At 42.5% G+C, this 26,972-nt stretch overlaps 1 protein-coding gene across 1 annotated transcript in view; it reads right to left on the bottom strand.

The window, feature by feature from the left end:
• Window positions 1-26,972, bottom strand: part of IL1RAPL2 (interleukin 1 receptor accessory protein like 2) — a 1,350,034-nt gene that overhangs the window by 1,082,450 nt on the left and 240,612 nt on the right. Inside the window, exon 3 of the mRNA XM_085606684.1 lies at window positions 12,760-12,913. Within this exon, the coding sequence (XP_085462810.1) occupies window positions 12,760-12,913 (154 nt within the window). The remainder of the gene's footprint in view (window positions 1-12,759; window positions 12,914-26,972) is intronic.

A 26,972-nucleotide genomic window follows, 5' to 3' on the forward strand; every position in this document is an offset into this window, starting at 1 on the left:
CTTGTTTCTGATGCTCCCAAGGAAGGTTTTTCCCCGGCACTGACAGAAAATGACGCGACATGGCGTAATGGTATAATTTGGGATATTTTATGTAAAACCATAACAAGAAATGTCAGAAGTTACACACAATTATGCCAGCATTATTACAATTTAGCCAGGGCCTATTCTTTTTCCGATAGTGATGTTATTTCTTTTATTGGTTACTAGCTATTTCAATAAGATACGAGTTTCATCTTACAACTGTGCAAAAAACTGTTCATTGAAGTGCAGTAAGCAACAACAGTGACTATGAAGATTACTACTGTTGAAAGTATTCCAATTACCCTGGCAGCAGCAACAACAAATAATACATGATGTAGTGCAATTTAGTACTAACATAAAGTGCTGTGCAATTGACTCAAAACCAATTCAAATTGTGCCAGCCTGATTCAGCTACCTACCCCGCACCTATCTGATCATGCCTGTACCATGCCTTCAATATTTCAGTTATTTCACCATGTATGTTTATTTCACATGTCAACATCAAACAAGGCAAACGGGTGTGATTTGCTTTCTTTTTAAACTAATGCTGCATATTCTTTGGTTGACTTCACATACAGTAAATGAGTAAATGCTAAGGTTTGATATAATAAGAAAAACATTTTCTATGCAACAATTATGCTTATTAAATGAAGTGCGATGGGTAGGCTGACTTGATTAAAGTTAAATATGAGGTAAGTCTTCATGTACTAAAGCTTCACAAGACACCTTCAAAATGTACAAATTCAAAACATCGCCCAGTGAACCTTGCTCGATAAGTGCATGCAGATTCTAAGGGGCTGATTCACAAAGAGCCTCCGCACTCGTGGCGGAGGCTCTGCAGTCATGGGGGAGTTCCGCACTCGAGGTGAAATCTCCGCATTGAGAATTCTCATTGCGGAGATTCTGTCCCGAGTGCGAAGACTCCTCTACGACTGCGGGACCTCTGCCCCAAGTACAGAGGCCCTTTGTGAATCAAGCCCTCAATTTCTGGAGTCAGTTGCTGCTGAAACCGGAATTCCATGAGAGACACCAATTATTTTAAGTAATCCAAAGCTAAAGTACTAACTAAAACAACAGACACATATAACTCTGTATTTTCTCGGTCATTTGAAGTTCTTACATATGACCACCTTCTATGTGAGCCATATCCAGTTTGATAATATACAAAGTAGTTCTTACAAAATTTTATAGTTTTATTTAGGTGTCATGCACATCGTGTCTGTGACAACAATGAACATTATGTGTATTTTGAGTAAATTTGTCATTGTGCAAAAATCTGTAGCTCACAATGCTTGGTCGCAAAATTTGGTTTTGAACATCTGATCATGACAAAAAAACGATACAATTGACCATCAAAATGTAACTGTGAAAAATACATAAGACAATACAGTCGCACCAAAAATTACCGACTGCACAAACACAGTTAATGGAATAAATCCACAGACTGCAGAAAATCTACATGAGATTACGTTTGCCTGATTAAAGACTGGTCACAACTCTATCTACAAAAACACTAAGAGGGTGAGGGAATATCACTCTTGTTCCCCCAGGGTTAAGTCAGTTAAACAACTAAAGAGTGACAAGGGAAAAAGAAGGAGCAAAAAAACACGGGCAAAAACCAAAAAGAATTGTTAAAAGAACCCTCACTCACCAACCTAGTTGGTGACATGCTTCATCATCGGGTTCCCACCAGAGAGGCCGAGTGCCTCTCTGGTGTGCTACAACGTCTGAGTTACAGCGGAGCTGGTTTTTGAATGTGGAGGGGAGTGGAATTAAAAGGTAAATGGTTTTAACCATCAACTAATTTAATGTCGGCAAACCAAAGACCAATAAAAACGTGAATTGGGCAAGTTCTGGCTTGTTAGGTTAACCAGAGCTTAACCAATTAGTGATAAGGTCGACATGACATGTTTCTGCTTAAATTTGCCCAATTGGCTAAGCTTTCATCAGGACCACAAGGGTCTCCACGGCGGTATGCGCACGCTAAGGCGCACCCTAACCTGTGGAGATCGAAATGGTAAAACTCACGGTTTTACCGAATAGCCATCCTAGTATTTCCGGGGCTATAAATGTCTGAAAAGGAAGAAGACAGACGTAACATATATAAAAACATAAAGAGACATAATTTTGTCGGTTTACATTTATTTCAATTTTGCTCGTTTTGGTGAATAAGCAATTTGATAATCCCGTGTTGTGGAGCGGGAGTGGGTGTCTCAATAGCAATTGTAGCTTGAAACGCTAAAAAACGAGTGATTACTCGTCACAGAAAAAAGGGGGCTCATAGAGGTATTCTCCATAAGACCCTGTGCACTATTTGTGTCTGCATTCGATTACATTTATGTGGTGTCAGGGTTATTGACAAAGTGCAATCGTAGTAGCTAATATGCCACTGTGTATGCCGTAGGAATAGCGGACTCGTGCAGTGATAGGCATGCTGTAAACAAGCGTCTGTGGTGTTTGCCAGGCGCCGTTTGCTCCAGAGCATGTCTAGCGATTACAAATTAGTTGTGAAAAAACAGCTGCATGGATAAAAAAGGGGGTTAAAATCATCTTACTTAAGTACTCGATGTTACTAACATCATGGGTCCGGGAGGGGGGTAGTGAGCTATAGTTTCTGTCAGAATGGAAGACAAAAATTAGAATGTTGCGTTCTCTACAAGAAATAAGACGAACGCAACTAGTTTCTAGCCAAGGAAAGGTTCCCCAACTTACTTCCATGCTCGCACACTCCCGCAGTCAGCCTCGATCAGTCCTCCTCGGCCCGGATATTAGTGAGTGAATGAGGAACGCGGAAGTAAATACTCCGTGGTTCCAGTCACGTGGTTCGTTTAGGCGTATGGGTGTGCGTGATGCATTCCGTGTATGTAAAGAGTAAGGAGACCTGCTCGTATTGGTTCATCCTTCGTAATGGACAAAATGAACCGGCGTACATAGTTCGCCAGGCGAAAGATGCTAAAAATGACCATGTTGTTGGTTAGGGGGGATACCTAGAGGAATACACCGATTAGAAGGGAACCCATTAAAGTGTTGTGAATACGCTTTGTATGTTTGAAAAACTTCGTGAAAGCGTTCAATTTAGTTCTCCTCTGTCATGTGAATTTAGAAATGGCATTTATGTTCTACAGATTTATAATACTCCCAGTAAACATGATATTAACAACTGAGTTTAATAAATCTAAAAAACGCCATTTTACAGGGGGAAAAAAACAGAAAACGTAAATAGCCTATTTTAAACTGTCAATGACTAAGGGCAGGCCTTGTCACCATGAAGTTGGAATGATGGGGAAGTCTAGTGACAGCGAAAAATGGCAAATCAAAGGCATTTAATGTGGAGAGAGCTGCACGGAGGCTATTTTAGGTTATAACGTTACAGTGGCTTGTTAGGATCTGTAATTCAGTGTTTTAATATCGAACTCCAAGGAATATTATCATTCAAACCCTGAAGATGTGTCGATAAACGATAGATCCAACGTTGCTCTTTTTCGAATAGTAATTGTTGGGTGTATGGTCCAGGCTTCAGTTTCTCAATGATTGTCCACTTCATATCATTTGGTGTGTGGTTTAGCAGCAAGAAATGTTCAGTCAGTTTTGTGCTCTGCTTGCGACAGCGAATGGTGCTGCGATGTTCGCAGATGCGTTGCTTAATCTTCCTGCTAGTCATGCATTCTCTGTATCCATTGCTTGCCTTGTTCCAACGCCAAATACTTCGAAGGTGATGTAAGATGGCAGACACTGCACGATCCGCAGGGGTAATGGCCAACAATAGGGGGAAGACCCCAAGCACTGACGATGGATTGGTCCTGGTTTCTGTCCGGAATCTTCGGACGGGTATGTACCAGGGAATCTTTAAGGCTTAAGTATTTGGCGTTGGAACAAGGCAAGCAATGGATACAGAGAATGCATACCAATTGCAATTCCACTGATGTGGTATACTTAATCACTTGTTCATGCGGACTGAAATATGTCGGCATGACTAGCAGGAAGATTAAGCAACGCATCTGCGAACATCGCAGCACCATTCGCTGTCGCAAGCAGAGCACAACCTAAAAATAACCTAAAATAGCCTCCGTGCAGCTCTCTCCACATTAAATGCCTTTGATTTGCCATTTTTCGCTGTCACTGGACTTCCCCATCATTCCAACTTCATGGTGACAAGGCCTGCCCTTAGTCATTGACAGTTTAAAATAGGCTATTTACGTTTTCTGTTTTTTTCCCCCTGTAAAATGGCGTTTTTTAGATTTATTAAACTCAGTTGTTAATATCATGTTTACTGGGAGTATTATAAATCTGTAGAACATAAATGCCATTTCTAAATTCACATGACAGAGGAGAACTAAATTGAACGCTTTCACGAAGTTTTTCAAACATACAAAGCGTATTCACAACACTTTAATGGGTTCCCTTCTAATCGGTGTATTCCTCTAGGTATCCCCCCTAACCAACAACATGGTCATTTTTAGCATCTTTCGCCTGGCGAACTATGTACGCCGGTTCATTTTGTCCATTACGAAGGATGAACCAATACGAGCAGGTCTCCTTACTCTTTACATACACGGAATGCATCACGCACACCCATACGCCTAAACGAACCACGTGACTGGAACCACGGAGTATTTACTTCCGCGTTCCTCATTCACTCACTAATATCCGGGCCAAGGAGGACTGATCGAGGCTGACTGCGGGAGTGTGCGAGCATGGAAGTAAGTTGGGGAACCTTTCCTTGGCTAGAAACTAGTTGCGTTCGTCTTATTTCTTGTAGAGAACGCAACATTCTGACAGAAACTATAGCTCACTACTCCCCCCCCAGACCCATGATGTTAGTAACATCGAGTACTTAAGTAAGATGATTTTAACCCCCTTTTTTATCCATGCAGCTGTTTTTTCAGAACTAATTTGTAATCGCTAGACATGCTCTGGAGCAAACGGCGCCTGGCAAACACCACAGACGCTTGTTTACAGCATGCCTATCACTGCACGAGTCCGCTATTCCTACGGCATACACAGTGGCATATTAGCTACTACGATTGCACTTTGTCAATAACCCTGACACCACATAAATGTAATCGAATGCAGACACAAATAGTGCACAGGGTCTTATGGAGAATACCTCTATGAGCCCCCTTTTTTCTGTGACGAGTAATCACTCGTTTTTGAGCGTTTCAAGCTACAATTGCTATTGAGACACCCACTCCCGCTCCACAACACGGGATTATCAAATTGCTTATTCACCAAAATGAGCAAAATTGAAATAAATGTAAACCGACGAAATTATGTCTCTTTATGTTTTTATATATGTTACGTCTGTCTTCTTCCTTTTCAGACATTTATAGCCCCGGAAATACTAGGATGGCTATTCGGTAAAACCGTGAGTTTTACCATTTCGATCTCCACAGGTTAGGGTGCGCCTTAGCGTGCGCATACCGCCGTGGAGACCCTTGTGGTCCTGATGAAAGCTTAGCCAATTGGGCAAATTTAAGCAGAAACATGTCATGTCGACCTTATCACTAATTGGTTAAGCTCTGGTTAACCTAACAAGCCAGAACTTGCCCAATTCACGTTTTTATTGGTCTTTGGTTAGCCGACATTAAATTAGTTGATGGTTAAAACCATTTACCTTTTAATTCCACTCCCCTCCACATTCAAAAACCAGCTCCGCTGTAACTCAGGCGTTGTAGCACACCAGAGAGGTACTCGGCCTCTCTGGTGGGAACCCGATGATGAAGCATGTCACCAACTAGGTTGGTGAGTGAGGGTTCTTTTAACAATTCTTTTTGGTTTTTGCCCGTGTTTTTTTGCACAACTCTATCTATCCATATCAAAACTCACCATAGTGTGTATATCCAAAATGTAAACATAATATCCGCAAAAAGTTAGGAATGTTCATGTTATACTGTAACTATCATGTACGGGAATATCCAAAGCTTTTCTTAAAGCAATTACACAAAACACATTAAACTCTGTTCCTCAATCAAATCCCTCAGGGACATGAGGCGAGCCTCTGAATAAATCAACGTTCCACTTGCAAATTCAAGTTGCTAAAATATCCTCTTTTCTGGGAAAGCAAATGTTTTTAAATAACATATTGGGATGGGTATATACCCTGCGTTATGTACAGTCATGTTGACCCTCTCTTGAGTCCCCTACTGGGTTTTTGAATTTAGCTATAGCCTCACACTAATCTAGTGTTTATGCAGAGGGCCTGGCTTGTCTCTTGATTGACAGTGGACTACCAACCCTGTTCTGAATTTAGTACAAAGAACAGTGGTGGCAACATACCTTGTTTTGTGAATCCATAGTTATAACCAGACTTTTTTATCTTTGTGATTGGAGTGGAAGCCTTCTGCCACACTGGTGTAAAGGTTTACTTGTAAGTGCTAACTGAGATCCTATCACTAACATCCCAGGTGTTTGTTGTGCATATTTTTGTATGTGGCCTGCATCGTACTTGCATTGTGTGAGTGAGCCAGCGTGATGAAGGACTGCTGGATCCATTTTCGATGCCCCTGGCCTTGCCTTGTGAAAAAGATGGTGGTGAGATTGTTTTCATAGACTTTGGGAGTGTATTGCTGCCATTAGTAAAGTTGGAGGAAGGAGACCTAGATACTGAAGTGAGGTGAAAGGAGACAAGGCTCCTTTAATAATTCAATTAGGCTCTTTGCTGAGAGGGTCTGCACATTAGTCCTCCTGTAGCGCTGTCGTTTGGTAGATGGTGGGGGGTGAATAGTTGGACTGCAGTCGCTGTCGTTCATGGTGAAATGGACGCCTTTGATGAGGCCAAATGCAAAAACAACAATTGATGGACTGAATGCAGAAAAATGTCATACATTCACCCCAGTACAGAGATCTGGGACTAAATCCATCGTTTTTTTGCTCACCCTGCCATTCCAGTTTGGACCCAGCCATATGCAAATCAGTCTTGACCCTGCGTCCAATGGGAACAGTCCAGACCGAACTGCAAGGCTAGGTCCTCCCTGGACTGGAAACAAGCATCCTAGGACCGGTTTCGGGCTTTTGTCTTTCCATCGATTACAGTTCAGTGTGACTGATGACAGGCAAGTGAAAAAGGTTCATACTTCTTTGGGCCTCTGGTGTGGGTACCCCAGGCTGAAGACTACTTTACTGTGAGAAACATCGCTCCACACAAAGGCTGTGTCTGGAGAGCAGCTTTGAAAGCACATTTGACCAGAGAACCGCCCAAAGCTGGTTTTAAACATGCAGACAATGGATCCACACCTCCTGTCTGCTTTTCATGTATAACAATAGGATTCGTTGTCCTACTTGTTATTCCAATTCCATGCACTCTATGACCAAGATAGAGAACCTGAGCTGGTGTCTGCCTCACAGGAAGCATCTGAAGGGTGAGGGGACCTCACCTTAAGTGTTGTCTTGCTGGAAGAAGCTGTTTGTCTACCTTGAGGTACCTAGAAGCCAACCTGCCTCATGAGAGACTGATGGTCATTTCATCCTGGTCTAACTAGACATTTAGTCATACCTACATTATACCTACATATTATTTTATACATGGACGAATAATGGCACACATGTTGAGCAAAAAAGAACACTTAATTTATGCCTATTTGAAAAAAAGTTTAAAGTAAATCTTTAGCCTAGACTTATGTTTATTATGCTAGTAGAACTCTGAAAAAATAATTATGTGATTTCTCAAAAATTACCATTTAAGTTGAAATTGGAATTTGTACAAACCCATAATTTACCTGTCAAATCCACAAAATCAGCAATGTATCTTGCACTGGCCATCTGTAACTCCCTGTCCTTACAAAGCACAGTACTATACAGGCATTGAAAAACAAACCCAAAGTAAGTAACAATGGCAGTAGATGTGCTTTTCTACTGTCTAAGCACTTCATTCCTGACTATTTAATTGCAGTAATTGAACCTTACTAAGCAGGCATTCCTAAGTGTTTCTTTGTTTGCAGTTTGAATTCGACAAGGTCAATGTTAAGTACATATACAGCATATCAAGGAACCCTCACATACTTTGTTTTGGGAGCAGGTGCTAGTGTCTCCTGCATAATTACCAAACTATTAATTACATAGCAGGTTTTTCGTTCTTCAGACAGAAGAGGATTTGAGTTTTTGTTCCGAACCTTCGAATATCAGCTATGCATATTTTACTAGTTATTTGCTGTGCCTTTGCTTCTCATTTAATATTTATTGTTTATTTTTATTATTTTTTGTAATAATTGTTTAAGTGCATTAAATGGCAAACAACAGGACCAAATCTTACATCGTAACAGTGGACAAGTTTTCTAAATGTGCAGATTTTTTTGTATGAGAAAAAAATAGAGTCTAATATGACATTAACCAAATGTTTCGATATCAAGGCCACAACATTATTCTCCTTGTCAGGCTATTTACTTGAGGATCTGTAATCTGGGAAGATGGTAGTTGATCTAACCTTAGTCACAGACATGTCCTAATCATTAGCAGACATTTCATTTGGTTGAAATTCTGCACATAGGCATGTCCACTGTACATGAAATGTATGTTTCGAATAATTTACTTCCTGCTGTCAAGGTACTGTCCCCCCTACATACAAGACAAGCTATTTAGATACATTACAGAGAAGTTTTTAAAATCAGACAGCCATATGCCATTGAAAATTCCCAAAATAAAGCTATATTTTAGGAGATATTGGAGATTTTCCTTTGTGGGCCCATGGAGTTGGAATTCCCAAAGCACATTAAACATAAATTGACCTTCATAGGGTTCAGGAAAGTGGCAAAACATTCATATGCAATCTTTCAATCCAAGTCACCAAGTGGGCTTCTTTCGTGAGCTGTATATTAACTCATTGTACAGAATCAGATTGAATACTGGATGCCATTGCACGCACAGATGTGTACATAGTGTATTAAAGATACATTAAAGAATTAAGGCTTAGGGTCTAATTTATACCTTGGCAGGCAGGGCATTCCATCACAAACCCTCTATCTGCTTTATTCTGAGATAGGAGGACTGTCAGTTTTCCAACAATGCTGTCCCCACTTTCCCAACTGGCTCCATCATTGGAAAACTTACTCTGATGTCTTAACAGAGTAGGGGACCATCAAAGTAAACACATTATACTGCCCAAATTATTTAGAGCAGAGAGTTTGATGTCTTTTTCTTTCTCCATCCACACCAGGAAAAACTTGGTGGTCATGGACAACAAAAACTATAATAATCTTCACACCGTGGGAGAAAACTCCCACGGTGTAGGGGTTGTTGTTTTTTTCCAGAAACAAACTCCACCTATTGGAACTTGTTTCTGATAAACAAAAAGGTTTGTTAAATGGTCAACAAATAGATAGGAGCCATCCGCCAAACTTGTAGTGACTCTGAGGAAACGCTATGACAGTGGTTCCTCCAAAGGCACAGAGATCACCACTGGGCTTGTGGCGTTCTCTAATTTTGGCTGGTGGCAATCCATCAGTGTGGTAGACATAATGTCTTCCGCCACGTTGACAGATGGCAGTCAGGTGAGGGGTTTTCTGGTGAATCTTCTTTTTCATTTTTGCTACAATACTGTGATTGTACTCAGCAACAAAGGACTCAATGTGTGAGACTTTTAAAAGATTTTGTGCCTTCTAATAGAGGAATCTAATGTAAGACAGACAATGTCCTCTTGCATTTGCCTTATCACTGGCAGATTACTATTTCTAACTACGTTCATGAATGAAAGGTTTGTGATTGCAATTAAAATTTTCATGACTCCCAGACAATCTAGAAATTGGTAAGTTTTTCAAGTGAGACAAAGAGTAATAGCAAATCTGGTGGTGATGGTCACTCATTCATCACAGTTCAATATGATAGAGGAATGCCAAAAAGGTCTCAATTGACGGTTGCATAAGTCCACCAAAGAGCTTAGCCATACCATATTGCAGATACAGGGAAGTTTCCCAGGAGTAGACATACAACCGTTGAAGATTATTTTCCCATAGAGAATCTAATATAATGTGATCACTTATCCTATGAATAATTATTAAACATTCACATTCATTCAGAAATACAAAATCCAGAGTTGACCTCAGTGGCTAAAATATTTGTTGAGTCTGGTACATTTTAGAATGTATAACCGCCAATCCATATACAAGATTTTCCATAATTCAGACCTAAAACATGTCAAAAGGCTGGCTGCAACTTAATTATCATATCTTCATTTTCAGAAACACCGGGGTGATATACACATAGCTCAGATTATAAAATATTCCTGGAGTTTCAATTGATGATATCTTTAGTATAAAATGATGTACCACAATAAGCTCTATCCCGTTTTTCCCTGCCGGCAGAGCAATAGATAGCCTTCTTGTTAGGCAGATCAAAATCATTATTCGCTGATGTTCCTTGAAACATTGCTACATCAAATCTTCCACACATGTCTGCAAATCACTATGATCTAGATGCTTACTAAATATTGCAAGGTTCTAGGAAGGAAATGCTGAGGAGGAGATCCACAGTGGTCTGATATGTGCTGAGAGATTTTTCAAGAACTTGGTTCACCAGTCTTCAATAGTGAAAATCAGGTTTGCATGGAAAATCTCCAGTTTTCAGAAATAAATTATCATTATTACAATATAAACCATAGCATTCCAGTATACAACAAAACCGTTGCAGCTCGATGGAAATGGAATTGCAAAAAAATAATTTTATCCACAGTGCTCTATGCTGATGAATAGCAAATACTATGAAACATGTCCAGGGAGGTCCAGCGCTGGCTGTGCAGACATTCCACTTTGGCCTGCCCTGGCTGTGGTACAGAATCTGAAGAGGTTTTCCATATGGTATGGACATGTCCTGTAATTTCGGGTTATTGGGAGTATATGGTGGGATACATAGAAACTGCTATCGGCAGTGCAGAACTGCACAGAACTGCAGCCTATTTCTTGGACCTTTATACATGGTCCAGGAGGCACAAGATGGGTAGTAGGTTCCTTGACCTAGCCTTTGTACTGACCAGAAAAGTGATAGCATGTGCTAGTGATAGCATGTGCATAGAAAGCGATAGAAGACTGCTCCTTTGATAGATGGATGGGGGACGATATTCGATGGGCCAGGGCTGACGGTAAAGTGCTTATGGGGGAAGTGTGCAGATATGCCCAATTGTGGGGATGTGGAATGAGGTTGACATTTGAATGTATTCACAATATGAAGAGGATGCAACATCCGAGACCCATTGCAGCATGTTGGAGGAAATGGGCTACCCAGCTGCCTAAAGGATTGAAATCTGAATAGATGGTAATAGAAGTATTATTGTTCAACCACATGAAGTTAAATAATTGTATATGTTAGAAAGGTCAACCAAGACACAAGGTTATGGAAACAATACTTGGCCCAGAATATGCTACAAGTTATAGATGTTGATAAACTGCTACTCTGATAATAATCGTAAGGATCGTAACAAGATCTGCAGACTTTAATATACCTGTAATAATAACTCTCTGGTCTACTGCGAAAGGTGGAAACTAAAACTAATAAAACCAAAGTGTACAAAAAAGAATGGATATCACTTGAATTCAAAATATATGACAATTTTAAACAGTATGGAATTTGAAAGGCGTATCTAGATTTTTTTTATAACTATGTACTATATCTGTTTTTATATATTGCATTATGTATTTCAGGGCCTCTATTAGCAATTAAACATGTTTATTATTAGCAATATGAACATCGGATGCAGACATTGGTAAATATTTACCCACTGTACTAATAATCACCTGAACATACTTCCTCTGATTAGATTTTAAAGGTATTCCGCTTAGCTCTCTGTTCAATTACACATTATTGAAATGAATATGCCAAGCAATAATTATTCCTAGAATCTAAATTCTGACACCCTTTACTGAAACAACATTATTTATGAAATTTTAAAGCATGTAGAAATATCAGTGATACATCGAAGATACGCAAAAGGACTTTGATTTCTCACTGTCCAATGATTTTGTTTCAAATCATATACAGATCCAGAAACTTATGACAATGACACACCACTTTATTTGGAATTCATCAGCCAAAAACAGCCCTTATAGCTCTCTCAAATATAAGAATTGATGTAAAAAAATAAAAAAATGAAACATTCAAAAGATAAAAATCCTGTTTCCTTTCCCCAAACAAGACCTACAACTCCCAAATGAATAGAATTCAGTCATCTTGCTAAGTGCTCGGTCACCCAATTTTTGGGCCTTGTCTGAAATAACCAAAACCATAATAAATGAAGATATTAAAAAGCAGAACACCCTAAAAAATGTGTTTGGCATTTGTGGACAAGAGCTGGAAGCATCATATTTACTAAATATGAATAAGATGCTCACTTCCATTCATTGCTTGTCAATATTTCTAAGGTGCTATTCAGAAGGCCTGGCTGGTATCTCTCTGGCCTTAGCTCTGGCATGACTGCTCAGTACTGCACACAGATACTTTAAAACAGGAATACAATACGCAGATTATTTGTCCACGGTCAGCCATGTGATGAGAGCCGGAAATAACTGAATTTCCTCTTGAAAATTAGAAAACAGAGTTTTTTAAGCCATTTATCAGTCACATAAATAGGATATAATCAATATAAATGTAGCCTAATATTCAGAAAATTAGGATTCCAAATCCATTAGGTTAACGGAATTTAAAATAATAGAAATGTTGTGTATATCATTTCTGTACTGAAAATTTCATTGTTACTGTATTTTTGTTGTTGGCTTCTCATCGATATTTTTTAAATAAATATTTTTACATGCAGCTTACCTGTAACCTTTAACTGAGTTGTACGCCTAATTAGCTTGCTTTCATATTTTAGTTCACAGGTATAATTGCCGCTGTCGTCTTTCTGAACCTCACGTATAAGAAGTGTGCTTCCTTTCTGGACAATTGAACTTCTCCACATTTTTGGCTGACATTCCTGAAAGAAGAGACATTTTGTAGAATTTCAAATACATGTCTGCAAATATATTAAATATGTTCTTTCTGTAGTTGAACATTTTCGAATATGTCTGTGAAAAATGTGATACATAGATCAACTAGATAATAAATCACAAAAACAATTTGAGTCAGGTAAGTGCAGTAATTGACCTAAACTCTCAATGCTGTGTTTTATGATTGCATTGGGGCCATAGGTTTAATGACAGTAAAATGATATGAACTTTTTAGAAGACTTGCCATATTATCTTCAATTATAAGGCACAGAGAATGTCTATATGAAACCTCTAGCTGAGTTAGTCTTGCCATATGGGATCCAAATCCTCACATAGGCTGACGATACACAGCTAGTGGTAGCATTAAAACACCAGAAGAACCCTTCAGCTCACCTAGAAATCTGTCTGGAAACTGTAGCCAAATGGATGGACCATTGGTGCCTTAAGCTCAAGGGAGACAAGACTGAGCTAATGATCTTGGGTAATCACGAGGGGCCCGATTCACAGAACTAACGTAAGACAAAATCCTAAACTTACTACCATTTTGGTATTCACAGAAGGCACTTACTCATGTTGGTATTCACAGAAGGCACTTACTCATTTCGGTGTTCACAGAAATTAGGAGTCTTAACTTTAGGACTCCTAAATGCTTTCTGTGAATACCAAAAGTCTTAAAGTTAGGATTTTTCTCAGTTTAGGAGTAGTAAAGTTAGGACTCTTAACTTTAGGACTCGTAAATGCCTTCTGTGAATACCGAAAGTCTTAAAGTTAGGATTTTTCTCAGTTTAGGAGTCCTAAAGTTAGGAGTCCTAACTTTTCTACTCCTACACTGAGAAAAATCCTAACTTTAAGACTTTCGGTATTCATAGAAGGCCCCAATCAATCTGTTTCTGGCATCGGTCCCCAAAATCAAGAGAGACTGCTCCGGGGGCCGCTCTTTCTCTTACAATGCTGCCAGATTATGGAACACCCCTCCCACCCATCTTTGATCAACAGCCCACCATCTTTCCTTTCGGAAGCAACTGAAGACCTGGCTATTCAGAATTTGTCTTAGAACCCCTAATTATGTCTGCTTGCTGTCACTAGTGCTGGGATGCCTGCGGGTAGCTATGCGCTCAACAAATGTTAATTAATAATAATAATAATAATAATAATAATAATAGTTCCTTGCCATAATTAAGACCTCACAAATAAAAATATTCCTGGTAACCTATACTATCCAAACCATAACAAATGATGGAGGAAAGAAAGTCCTTTCGTGGATACAGAAATATCTTGATAGGTATCAGTTTGATCTTATGTGTAAGAGGATCCTCAGAGGGACACTTAAACCTAATAGGAAAATGGAGGAATTTTTGCGATCTTAGTAGGGATCTTATTTACTGGAACTTAGCTGGTCAGTAGACTGGGGCAACTACAACCTTGAAAGCTACAAACAAATCTCATGACGCAAGATGTTTTAAACACAATAAAATATGGAAAAGGTCCATTCAAAGTGCTGAGAGGGCTAGTTTTCATAAGGCTAACCAAAGGAAAAATAGAAAAAGCTATCAGGAAATACTGGTCTTTGGCACTGTAGTAAAAAATAGGGTTCAGAACTCCATCATTCCAGCAGCTCTCTGGGTAGCACATTTTAATTTGCGTGATGATACCTCATAGTTAAAAACCTTGGGCACAAAAGCTCCAATATTGTTCATTCTAATGATGGTGTTCCTTCAAGGACTTTATTCAGTCACTAAAATCAGGAAAAAAACACTTGTCCTCACAAACGCAACTCAACTGCTGTCAATCTAGATTGCTGGACAAAACTACTTGTACCGGTTATGGAAGCAGTTGGGCAGAGTAAAGAAAGTCCCTAAACATAGAGCAAGTGTAACATTGGCCTTTATTTAAAAAGCATTGGCAAAGACAATAGGTCTTCCCTGTGACACCTATTGATTTTGGAAATCTTCTTTTTGCCAGGTAGTTACCATTTTGGTGCCTGCATACTCAGTGACCATCTTGTAATGGTTTACCTAAAACCCCAAATTTCGAATGTTAGTTGCAATGGGTATGCCTTCTTGAAATAGTTTTTTGTTTATTTTAAAACCAACACAAAATGGTCGCTGAGCATGTGTGTGCATTCAAATAACTTTTTTACTTTATTTTAAGGAAAAAAACATTAAACAATTGCCACTGTGCCTGATCCTTCATACACAGCTACACCTTTGAATGATATTTTGTGAGACAAGGAAAATCAATTCCAATATGGCTGCTGTACATGCATGCAGACATATGACTGACATCTTGCTGATGTGCACAAAAGACCCATCTTGGAATGGTATTAAAACTCATTTAAAGATGGCCACTTGCTGATACAGTGCTGGGAAGTGGTGACAGCACAAGGGTTCAAGAAGGACAACCAGGCACAGGTCTGCTCATAGATTTTAAAGAGAGCAAAAGGGTTCAAATGAAAAGGAGGAGCAAGTAGGCAAAATAGTTTCTTATGCACTGCAATATAAGGTTGCAATATCATATGTAGAAGGATACAAGTCCCCAAATCAAAACATGGTTAAAGCAAAATGAACCATGGGCAGGACAAACACGGGGTAAAGGAGGAAAGCCATTAAATCTGGATCATGGAACTGAGATTGAAAAGAAAGGAATGAAACTGACACAAATTTCACCCATATTCTAAACTGGATTCAATAGGTCTGTTAAGCAACAGACAATCTTTAGCCAACATCAAAATGCTACTCCGTCATTGTACTCCTCAATATTAAAGAGTGAGGTTTTCACAATATTTCTGCTGAGTAAAAGTCCTCACTGTTAATAATATGATCCCAATCAATCAAGCATGATTCTTCCAAACCCATTTAGTTACACATTGCAAGGCATGACAGGGCCTATTATGAGTCCCATGGTATATATTGCAGAGGGATTTATTTATAATAAGAGATTCAGTTCCCATACTCCAAATGAGGCATCATATGTGGAATTTAAGTTTTGAGTATCAACGTACATTTTGTTTTTCTTTCAAGATGTTTTTCTTTTTACAGTATGCCAAGTGTAAAACTTTATGTGGCATTTCATAACTGACCAGGCCTATGATTGCTTGAACAAGTCACATTTATGGGCTATGTAGTATGTTCTAGAATTTGATGGGAGCATACTGGCCTATGCTGAAGCTATGCTTGAAGTATCACAAGTAAAAGTAAGATGTGATAGATTATAAATGTACAGCATCTCTTTCTTATAAATTGTGGCGTGAAGCAGGGATAAACATTGGACTTGATCCTGTTCACTTTCTATCTAGCACACATTAAAGACCTGAAGACAAAAGGCCCATGTGCTCATCCCAAACTCAAATAAACAAGATACAGATCTTTGCCATACCCAGACAACATAATTATGGAGAAAATGTTAGACCTTAATCCCTGAAAAATACAAGCACTTCAGTTTGGGTCTTGAAATATAAATTATAAATTGATATTTGTCAATTAGGAAATGGAGAGAGTCAAGAAGTAGCCCCTTCTTAGACATCCTGTTCTGCATGGGACCACAACTGTAGTATTGAGCAGGCCATTGAGTGCACCCACAAAGGTATTCATTTCACTTACTTCATAGACAGAGCACAACAGATAACCAAAGTTACTAAGACTAAAAGGGAACATTGAGAGAGTCAGTAAGTGTTACTGCAACTTCGACTAACTATGTTCTATGCAAGTGTCTAAAAGACCTTTTCTGCAAATTATAACTGGACTAACCATTTGGGGACATACAGAAAAAATCTAAATAGAACTGGTTCAAAATACATTTTTGGGGACACTCTTCATACTTCCTGAGGCATAGGAAGTCATTCAAATAAATTGGACAAATGAAGCAAAAATTAAAAGTAGAGGTAGAATATCAACACTTCAAACAAAATATTCATGGCATGTACACTCAATTATTATTATGCTTGAATATTTAAGCAATATTATTCAAGGGGAGGGGCACTCCTGAGTAGTTATTGACTGGACTGTAGTAACTCCTTTTATAATATTGCTGTTGTAAATCAGACTTTTAAACCCTGGGGTGCAATTCATAAACCTGCTATTAGACGGTGTGTTTTTCATGGTCTACATATGCGGAAGGCTACAAGAAGCACAGATGCTGGATTCTTTATTGCTTAGAAGGCTCCACTAATTTTGCTACTTTTAAATGGATTGTAGTGAACTTCAGGTTTTAAGAGTCATAAAATGCTGCATATAAATAGGGTGATAACAGATTTTAGTCACAATATACATCATTCTCTGTGGTGCCATTTTAATTTTAGAAGTGTGGTGAATTCTAATGTGATTATACTGTTTGAAAAATAATGAGCCACTGCTGGGAGTTGATCATGCATGCTTGTGAGGAAATGCTTTTCACTCATGATATTCTCAAGTACATTATGCTGAGGGCTAAAGAAGCTAAAATGAGGACATCTGATTCCACCAGTTTGTTCAATCCTAAGTGTTCAACTGCAGCTTTACCACAGTGTTCTAAACAACAACTGGAATGCTAAAATTCTATATTCATCACAAAAGTTAGACACACCTGAGTGCCATGTTGCAAGAAAAATGTCTGTAGAATTTAGATAATTTACTATAGAGGATGCTGTGATACATACAGTAAATTAAGAGTATTGTGAGGAAGTGGATCATTAGGGATGGAGGTAGTACACCACAGGTAATAATGGCACTATTCTTGTTAGGTCCAGAAAAGGTTTCAGTAAATTAAACAGAGCTCTACTCTAGTAGGTATGCACAGAACAGCCAGGCTAAACTTAAGAAAATGTGTAAAGCATTTAAGAAGTACCAAAACAGTTTAAAAGTTTGCTTGGAATCGGTAGGTTTTCCTATTACACTCCTTTATCGGAAAACAGTAATCTCCCAGAGATCTTTAATGATACTTATATGAATAACTGGCTAAATGCTGGGATCACTCAAATTGGTTGGTTCTACTCTTCGTTGGGGCTCAAATCATTTGAAGACCTAAGAAATGAGTACATGCTAGAACATAGAGACTTTTTTAAATTTCTTCAGGTTAGAGATTTTTTGATAAAGAAAGGGGGCGGACGCTCAAAATTTCAGAGAATTCAGACTGTTGAAATAATAAAGAGGAACAAAGCAATAAAGATTGGTGAAATTTACGATAGCTTGGTTACCATACTCCCCGATGATATGAATAAATTTGTTGCAAAATGGCAGGAAAAACTGGGGACAACGATAGAGTCATGCGTGAGATCAGACAAACTATCTCAATCTATATTAATGTCTGCAAGACTGCAAGCCCAATATTATAAAACGTTTTTTCAATTATACTATACATCAAATAAGATAGCCAAATGGGGGTCGGGTAAAGGTACAGAATGCCCACGATGTTCATTGTATGAGGCCGACATTGTATATATATTTTCAACCTGTGACACATTACAAGGCCTGATCAGGGATATCTCCGGCTTTTTATCCGAAATTTTCAACGTAAGAATCGAAATTACAACGGGAGAAATAATGCTAGGTATAGATGGAAATATTCGACCAAATAACATGCAAGGGTTGATATTTATATCTATGGCAATCCTTAGAATATGTCTGGCTTCGGTTTGGTTGGACTCAAACCCACCCGCTTTTCAACAGTGGCGGGCACAATTATTGGCGTCTTATAGCCTCGAGATAGCTATCTACAGAAGGAAGGGGCGGAATAAAAAGAAACAAGGGCTGGGAATCTGGGATCCCTTGTCTCAGTGGATGCAAAATCTTGAGTGACGAGATTAGGTTTTAAAATGTCTAAACTATGAAATGTAACGGAAAGGCTCTGATAATGCACGGCCAAAAAGTCTCCGGCATGGCGAACCCTTGACATATTAAAATATACTTGCTTGACGGTCGAAGTATAATGTAATGCTTATGTTATTATAAGTGTACCTGATTTCATGTGTGTACCAAGGAAAATAATGTTCAGGATTGGGAGAGGGTGGATAAGGGGGGATGTATGTATATGGAAAAATGTAATAATAAAAATATATTTAAAAAAAAACAGTTAAAAAGTTAAAAACAGAGAGGGAGGAGCCTAGCGCGTGATCAAGATGGCCGCGTGAGCTCAGAGCTCCCGAGACCCTCGCTCCCTCCGGCAAATATCCTGTGAAGCATCCTGTTTTTAACACCTGGAATATTGGAGGCGAGCCGTTGCTGAGGTGATCGTCGCTGTCCGGACTGAAATCGCTCACCGGAGGCCGAAGTTGTGCCACATGGAAGTTTGCGGCCTACTCCCCGGAAGATGCCCGGGGCTTGCGCTGGCACGGTGCCCGAGCACTAATTGAACAACAGCGGCCGTGTGAGGGGCGAGCCATCGGAAGGACGGTGTCATCACTTTCGCTTTCGCTTTCCTGTTTTCATCGCGCCCTGGCCTGGGAGTGAGTCGCGCCGGTCACTTGCTGCATGGTCGTCTTCTCTGGATGGGCAAGGGGATTGTTTCCGCAGCAGATCACGATGTCGGCCAAATCGGAAGCCGAAAAACAGAAGCCCAAGAATACCAGGCGGGGAGGATACACCCAAACCAACAACATGGATCGTTATGCCCAGCAGAAGGGGTCACCGGGCGGATCGGGACGGCCACTGGAAGCCTTGAAAAATGGTTTGCCCCCCGCTACGGAACCAACCCTGCAGGATATCATGGGGCCATCAAGGGGATGCAGTCCTCTATCGGGCAGCAATTCGAGACCCTGGCACATAAAGTGGACACAATCTCGATCGACGTCAACTTGATTCGGGCAGACCTGGGGAAAACTAATGAACGGGTTCAATCCTTGGACCTTAAAACCTCTGGCCTCATGGGAGATGTCTCTGATCTGCAGCTGGAAGTCTGTAACTTGAGGACCGCAAACGACCTCTTTGCCCAACAGCTGGAGGACTTTGAAGGCCGGGCACGGCGCAATAACGTGCGCATTATTGGGGTCCCGGAAAACTCGGAGGAACAGTCGGTGGACCTGTTCGTGGAGGACTTGGTGGTAAACCATCTGGCGCCCAAAGGCCTCAGTAAGTTCTTTACTGTTGAACGGGCCCACGGAGTCCCTGGTGGGAGGCCCAAGGTGGGGGCCCCTCCGAGACCGATTGTCGCCAGGATCTTTAATTTCAGGGACCGCGACGCCATTCTACAAGCATCACGAGTGTCCGGCCCGATGACTTTCCAGAACACCACAGTGAGTTTTTATCCTGACTTTACCCAGGTGGTGCAGAAGCAAAGGCAGAGCTTCCTGGCGGTTAAGAGAAGGCTAAGAGGGATGGGACTGAAGTACGCCATGCTCTTCCCGGCCAGGTTGCGTGTGGTGTATGAAGAGCGGACTTTCTTTTTTGAATCACCGGACATGGTCGGAGACTGGCTGGACACATTGCCCCAACGACGGACCAGCGGGGAACATGCCGGTGGAGCAGACGGTGGCCGTGATGAACAAGAGTGAGGACTCTGGTGCTAGATTATTTTGACTTTGCCCAGGACAGTGAATCACAGTTTTCGGTTTCTCCGGGAGAGTAGTAGCCCGGGGGGCGGCGGGGGTATGAAGGGAGCCTTTTCCTCCTCTGGGGTTCTTTTTGTAGATTAGTTTTCGAATAGGGCGACAGGCACACTGCAAGTTGGGGGTGCTTCTTAAGCTTACGCAGGGGTGCAGGGTGGGGGGTGGAATGGGGTTGTTGAAGTTGTTGTTGTTGGTTTTTTGTTTTGCAAGGCGTAGTGATGCAAGCTTCTGTAGCTCTAGTGCGGTTCTACGGGGGGGGTGGAGGTCTCCTTACATTTCGGGATGGGGGTAGGGGCTTAAAGATACTCAGTTGGAATGTTAACGGCTTAGGGGATCGTATTAAGCGAGGGATTGTCCTGCAATTCTGAAGCGATGCTCCCCTGATATAGTTTTATTGCAAGAGACGCACTTGATAGGTAACACGTGCTACGCATTCAACAGGAAGGGCTACAAATTTGTTGCACACTCGGGGTTTTCCTCGGGCTCTAGAGGGGCTGGAATACTTGTTAGGGCCTCGCTGTCGTTTGAGGTTGACTCCACTACTGTTGATGATAGGGGACGATTTGCGGCTGTGGCGGGGAGGTGGGAGGGCAGGACGCTGGTCTTGGTTTCGGTTTATGTCCCTCCTGCGCTGCAGCCCTCCACATTTGCGGACCTGGGGAGGGCTCTGTTGGATCTCCCGGAGGGAATGTTGGTGGTGGGTGGTGATTTTAATGCGGTTGGCTCCGGATTGCTTGATAGACACCCGCCAAGAAGCTCTGGGGGGGCGCAGAAATGGCTTTCAGACTTTGTGGATACCCTTGGTTTGGTTGACTGTTGGAGACTGTTGCATCCCACTCAGCGGCAGTACACTTTCCACTCCGGGGCGCATGGCAGTCTCTCTAGAATTGACTATGTACTTACTTTGGCTGCACACGCCTCCTTTGTGTCCGAGGCTAGGCACATGGCTAGGGGTATTTCTGACCATTCGCCGGTGTGGATCTGTATGGATGTTGGTAGAGGAGTGGTGGGCAGGGTGGCTCCGATTAACCCCTGGTATCTCCGTGACCCTAGGACTCGTAGCGCGGTGCTGAAGGCGGTCGATCTCTACTTCCAGGAAAATCTAGGCTCGGTCACGTCTGCGGTGTCTTTGTGGGAAGCGTTTAAAACTGTGCTGAGAGGAGAGGCCCTTTCCTTGATAGCGGCAGCCAAACGTCGGAGGGAGGCGGAGGTCGCACAGATCGAGGCGGAGATAGCGGCCCTAGAGTTGGTTTTGGAGGAGGAGGTTACGGCAGCAACGCTGCATAAATTGAGCCTTATGCAGTCGGAGTATAAGGCCCTGGTGACGAATGCGGCCAAAGCCCTGAGTAGGGAGCAGCAGGGGCGACTGTACGATGTTGGGGACAAGGCCGGGAAATTAATAGCGTGGCTGGATAAAAAAGAGCGGGTTAATCGTGTGGTGCCGGAACTAGTAACAGAGGGTGGCGTTATTGTCACTGAGCCGGACGGCATAGTCCAGTGCTTCGCAGATTATTTCCGTACGGTCTATACCTCTGTGTCGGACAGGCCGGTGGAGGACTCGTGTGAACTTCTGCGCGATCTGGCTCTGCCTTGCCTCTCGGACATAGACAGGGAAGATCTAGATGATGACATCACAGCTGACGAAGTCGCGGGTGCTATTCGTTCACTGCGCCCGGGCAAGGCCTCGGGCCCGAATGGCCTGCCAATTGAGTTCTATAAACTCCGGCCGGACAAGATCGCTCCACATCTGCGAGCTATGTTTGTAGAGGCGCGGGAGATGGGATGCCTTCCATTCGAGCAACGCCTGGCGACAATTGTTGTCATACACAAAGATGGCAAGCCCAGGAATAAATGCAGCTCATATAGGCCGATTTCGCTACTTAATGCCGAGCCGAAAATCCTCGCTAAAATACTGGCCAACCGTTTGATCAGGGTGATCGGGGACCTGATCCACCTGGACCAATCCGGTTTCATCCCGCACCGTAATACTGCGTTGAACCTTAGGCGCATCCACGGCGTGCTCGCAAGGACGGGGACGCTGCGGGAGTCGACCATTGTGGCTGCACTTGACGCCACGATGGCTTTTGACACGGTAGAGTGGGCATATCTGTGGGCTGCACTTGCAAAATTCGGCTTTGGACCTGGCTTTGTTGGCTGGGTGAGACTACTGTATGAAGGACCCTTGGCTAAAGTCGCGGTCAATGGTAGGGCGTCCTGCCCGTTCGAGCTGGGGAGGGGCACCAGGCAGGGTTATCCCCTGTCGCCGTTGTTGTTTGCTCTCGCTCTTGAACTGCTGGCGGCATGGATACGATGGCACCCGGACATAAGGGGGATCCGATGGTCACCAGATCATGAGGACCGCATTTCTCTTTATGCCGACGACATTTTGCTATACCTCACTTCACCCAGGAAGTCTCTCATAGTAGTCTGTGACATTTTGACTTCTTTTGGTAGGAACTCGGGTCTCACCATTAACTGGGGGAAGTCGTATCTGTATGCCCTGAGTGGAGACGTCCCTGTTCTCCCGCAGAATTGCTCGATCCAGATCGCCCGGGAGGGCTTTTTGTATCTAGGGATCTATATCTCCACCGATCCAATTGTTCGATATGAGAGAAACCTGCTCCCTCCATTGACGCGCCTGCGGCGGGATGTGGCGGGTTGGCGGCGGTTGCCGCTTTCCCTCCTAGGCCGTGCCGCGCTGTTCAAAATGATGTCTCTTCCCCGCTTTCTCTATGCCCTGCAGAATACTCTGGAGTTGGTCCCGGCCAGCTATTTTCGGGAGGTCAAGAGCCTCCAGCGCTCGTTGCTGTGGGATGGCCAACCGCGTATAGCTATTGCAAAGCTGACCCTTCCGTGGTACGATGGGGGTATCGCGCTTCCTGACATTAGAAGATATTTTTGGGCCACTCAGTTGAGTGCGATCAACCATGGAGTCTACGGTCCGGCGCTGAGCCCCGGCTTCGCTATGGACCGGTGGTTGCTGCGTGGGGGTAATTACTTTAGAGCACTCTACTCCAGGTCAACGGCTGGGTCCCTCACGGGGCCAACCAAGGCGGCGGTGCACGTATGGAAGGCTGTTACGAACTCGCTGGGTTGGAAGGATAGACTTACCCTCGCTACTCCGCTGTTTGACTCCGATATGTTGGGGAAACTTTGGCACACGAAGGGATTCGAGAAATGGGACCTGATCGGGATATCCAGGGTGGGGGACCTGCTGGTTAAGGGACGAGTGAAATCGTTTGACGAGCTACGGACGGAGTACGATCTGGAGGGCACGGAATATTTCCGATATGCACAGGTACGCCATGCTCTGCGGTCCGTCCTCGTCGAGGGGGAGACTGTGCCTGAGTCCTCTCCCTTGGAGGATCGGATCCTGGATGGACATATGCCGGAGAGTACAATCTCCTTAATTTACAAGAAGCTTGTTAATGTCCGGACTGACCTCCTCCTGGGGGTGCGTGATCAGTGGACTAGGGACGGCCTTGAACTGGATGATGAGGACTGGCAGTATGCCATCTCCTCTCCTAAGGAGGTCGCGATCCCGGCACGACTTAGGCTGGTCCAGCTTAAGATACTTCATAGAGTCTATGTCACAGGGCCCGACTGATTCATATGGGTTTCTCCGAGGATGGCTTATGTAAGAGGGGCTGTGGGATGGTGGGCACCTTCCTACATATCATATGGGAATGTGGTGTGATCACGGAGTTCTGGAAGCAAATTCATGTTGTGATGCAGGAGGTCACGGGTATTGCACTGCTGCCAGAGGCACGGCGCTGTCTTTTGAATGTCTGGGGTCCTACTGACTATGATGCGGTGCAGACTCAATGGGTGACCCTAGGAAATATGGTGGCGAAGCGTGATATTGCGCGACTGTGGGGTTCTCAGAGACCTCCCGCTATGGAAGCATGGATGGAAAATATGGACTGGAGCATGTTTAGGGAGAAAACGGTGTATAGTGCCCGGGGGCGGCCTAAGAAATGGCATAAGATATGGGGACGATGGAACCAGTATAGGGGTGATATATGTCTGCCCCCGGCCACTGAACCGTTAGAGGAGCAACTTTCCCCCTAGCTTCACTTCCAACTTGGGATTTTTATGATGACTATATGCTAGAATGTTAGCGCCTCTGCTTCTCCCTCATCCACCTGACCGGTGGCTTTGTTCTAACTTCGGGAATGGGGCCGCGCCCCCATCGGGAACTGGCACGAGTTTATTGTGTATACTGCCTTGCTTGTGTTATTTATTTTAGGTTGTTTTAAAAAAAGGAACCTTTGTTTTTTCCTGTACCAGAGCTCTGGACACCTTCATGTGTTGTACTTCATTGGCTGCCGAACCTCCGGGATGTCGGCTGAATAGCTGTGTTCCAGACTGACATAAATAAAGGTTTTTATAATAAAAAAAAAAAAAAACATAACACAACAACTTCCACTACAATTACTAATCATAAGAGGTTGCTTTAAATGCACCAAATGACAGAAATCCAGTAAGGATGGCTAGAAATATGACATTTTCAAAGTTTTAAATGAAATTAGAACCAAGCAGCATTAAGCACCAATCACAGTCATCAGGTTGAGCTTGAACGGACATGGGTAAGGTTTAAAATGACCAAGATGGAGCATGGGTTGGATACAAGGATCTGGCATGTTTCAGTGGAAAAGTTACCTTCCAAAGTCAATGACCTTCAGAGGAAGCAGGCAGTGGACTGGCATTGAGAAAAGGGGCTTGGAATCAATGGATTCCCGTATTGGGGTGGATCCTCTGCAACCACTGGGACTGGAAAGTCTCCAGTGGGATCAGTTCTACGTCAATGGCAGTGTCAATGAAACTGCAGGTTGGAACTAAAGAGGGCTAGGTGTAAACAGATTTCTGCATCGAGAGAAGAATGCAGTGGGAGCTATAGCGAAGTCAGGCCCAGCGGCGATGAACCCTCATCAGATCAGCTGGGCAGGACAGGACAGTCCCTGTCTCCCGACGACTCTCCAAGTAAAAAGGTGTAGAAATGTTTTAAGTTTCATGTTTTTAGGGTTACCCAGGAAGGAGGAGTACAGTCTGATACCAATCAAGGCTTCCATGACCTCGGAGATAGCACTTAGTGATCAGGACTCACTCCAACAGGAGCAATCAATTAGTGTCTAGGGCAAGGCCAGTTGAAACTGTTCCACTTGGGCTGTTTCTGGATAGGGGGGCTTCTTGCAGCCATTGTGTCCCTGTAACTTAACATGCGGTCAGCCAACTCACGCCTGGAGTCCACTTCTTTGTCCTGGTTACAAGTGGGAGCTTGTTTCACACATAGGATTTTCCTCTCAGGTCTAAACAGCAGGCGCAGTCCTTCTTCTGCTTTACACAGGTCCAGTAATGTTTTGAAAAGTGTGCCCAGGGTGCCACATTTATGCCTGGCTGTAGCCTGTGAGTGGGGGTGACTCCTGAGCCCACCTTAACCAATAGGAAAACGTTTTGAAGAGTAACACTAACCACTTTTGAAGGTCTTCCTGGGTGCTCTAATGGAAACAATCCCAGTGCCCCACTCCGTTTCTAAAACCAACATGACAGAATTTTTCTTCCCCTATGCAGAGCTCCTGTGCCCACCCTAGAGCTATTGCCAGAGAAATAAGCAACCCCATTTATGTGGTCACTCAAACTGTTTCTAGGTATTGGCACCTGGCTGGCTAGGGGGAGAAAGACGTGGCATGCCAAGGTGTTAGCTACATCTGCCATTGACAGGGTAGGCATCTTTGAAGTTAATTAAGTTCCTGGGCATTGCATTGATGGTCATCATGGCAGAGGAACAGAACACCTCCCCCCACCAATGCCCTTGGCTCATCTCTGGGAGGAAGTTCACTGTTCATCAGGGAGCGCGGGTGACAGCTGGAAGCTCATGCAAATGGGCTTCTAAAGACTTTTAACTAGTACAAATGTAAGTGGGAAATTGATAATTACCAGTTTCTTGACTCTGAATTATAATTACTTTTAAATATCAATTTTAGAGCAGTGTTTCCCAAAATGTGGTTCACAACCCACCGGTGGGTTGCAAGCTGATTCTTGGTGGGTAATAAACGTCCAAGCAATAAACGAAGATGCCTTTAAATTTAGTATTTGTCTTGTCACATTTGCTGCAGTTCAAAGACAGAGGTCAAATGTTAGGCTATGTCTACTGAAAATTGATGCTTATTCTTTTAACATGGGGATTGGTGTTTACAAACTACTCTCAGTTTGCAGTCAGAGAAAGAAAAGTAAAGTAAATTATGTGACAATCTTGCTAGGATAGACGTTGTGTGAAAGTAAAGGCTTTTCTATCACAGAAAAAATGTCAATACCTGTAAACGAACTGCACTCATTCAGAAGTTAGAAAAGCAACAATTAAACACATTATTTTTAATTCTTAAGTGTGCTGGAAACAAAGATTTTAATACGATCAAAACAAATCAAGACTCCTTACTTGGTGATACACAAATAATAAATAGTCATTGCACCCTGGTTTTCACACATTCCCATTTGTGTGCAATATAGTGCTATCAGTAAAACTGTAGATT

This window comes from Triturus cristatus, chromosome 5_2 (genome assembly GCF_964204655.1).
Source record: "Triturus cristatus chromosome 5_2, aTriCri1.1, whole genome shotgun sequence".
Taxonomy (NCBI): Eukaryota; Metazoa; Chordata; class Amphibia; order Caudata; family Salamandridae; genus Triturus; species Triturus cristatus.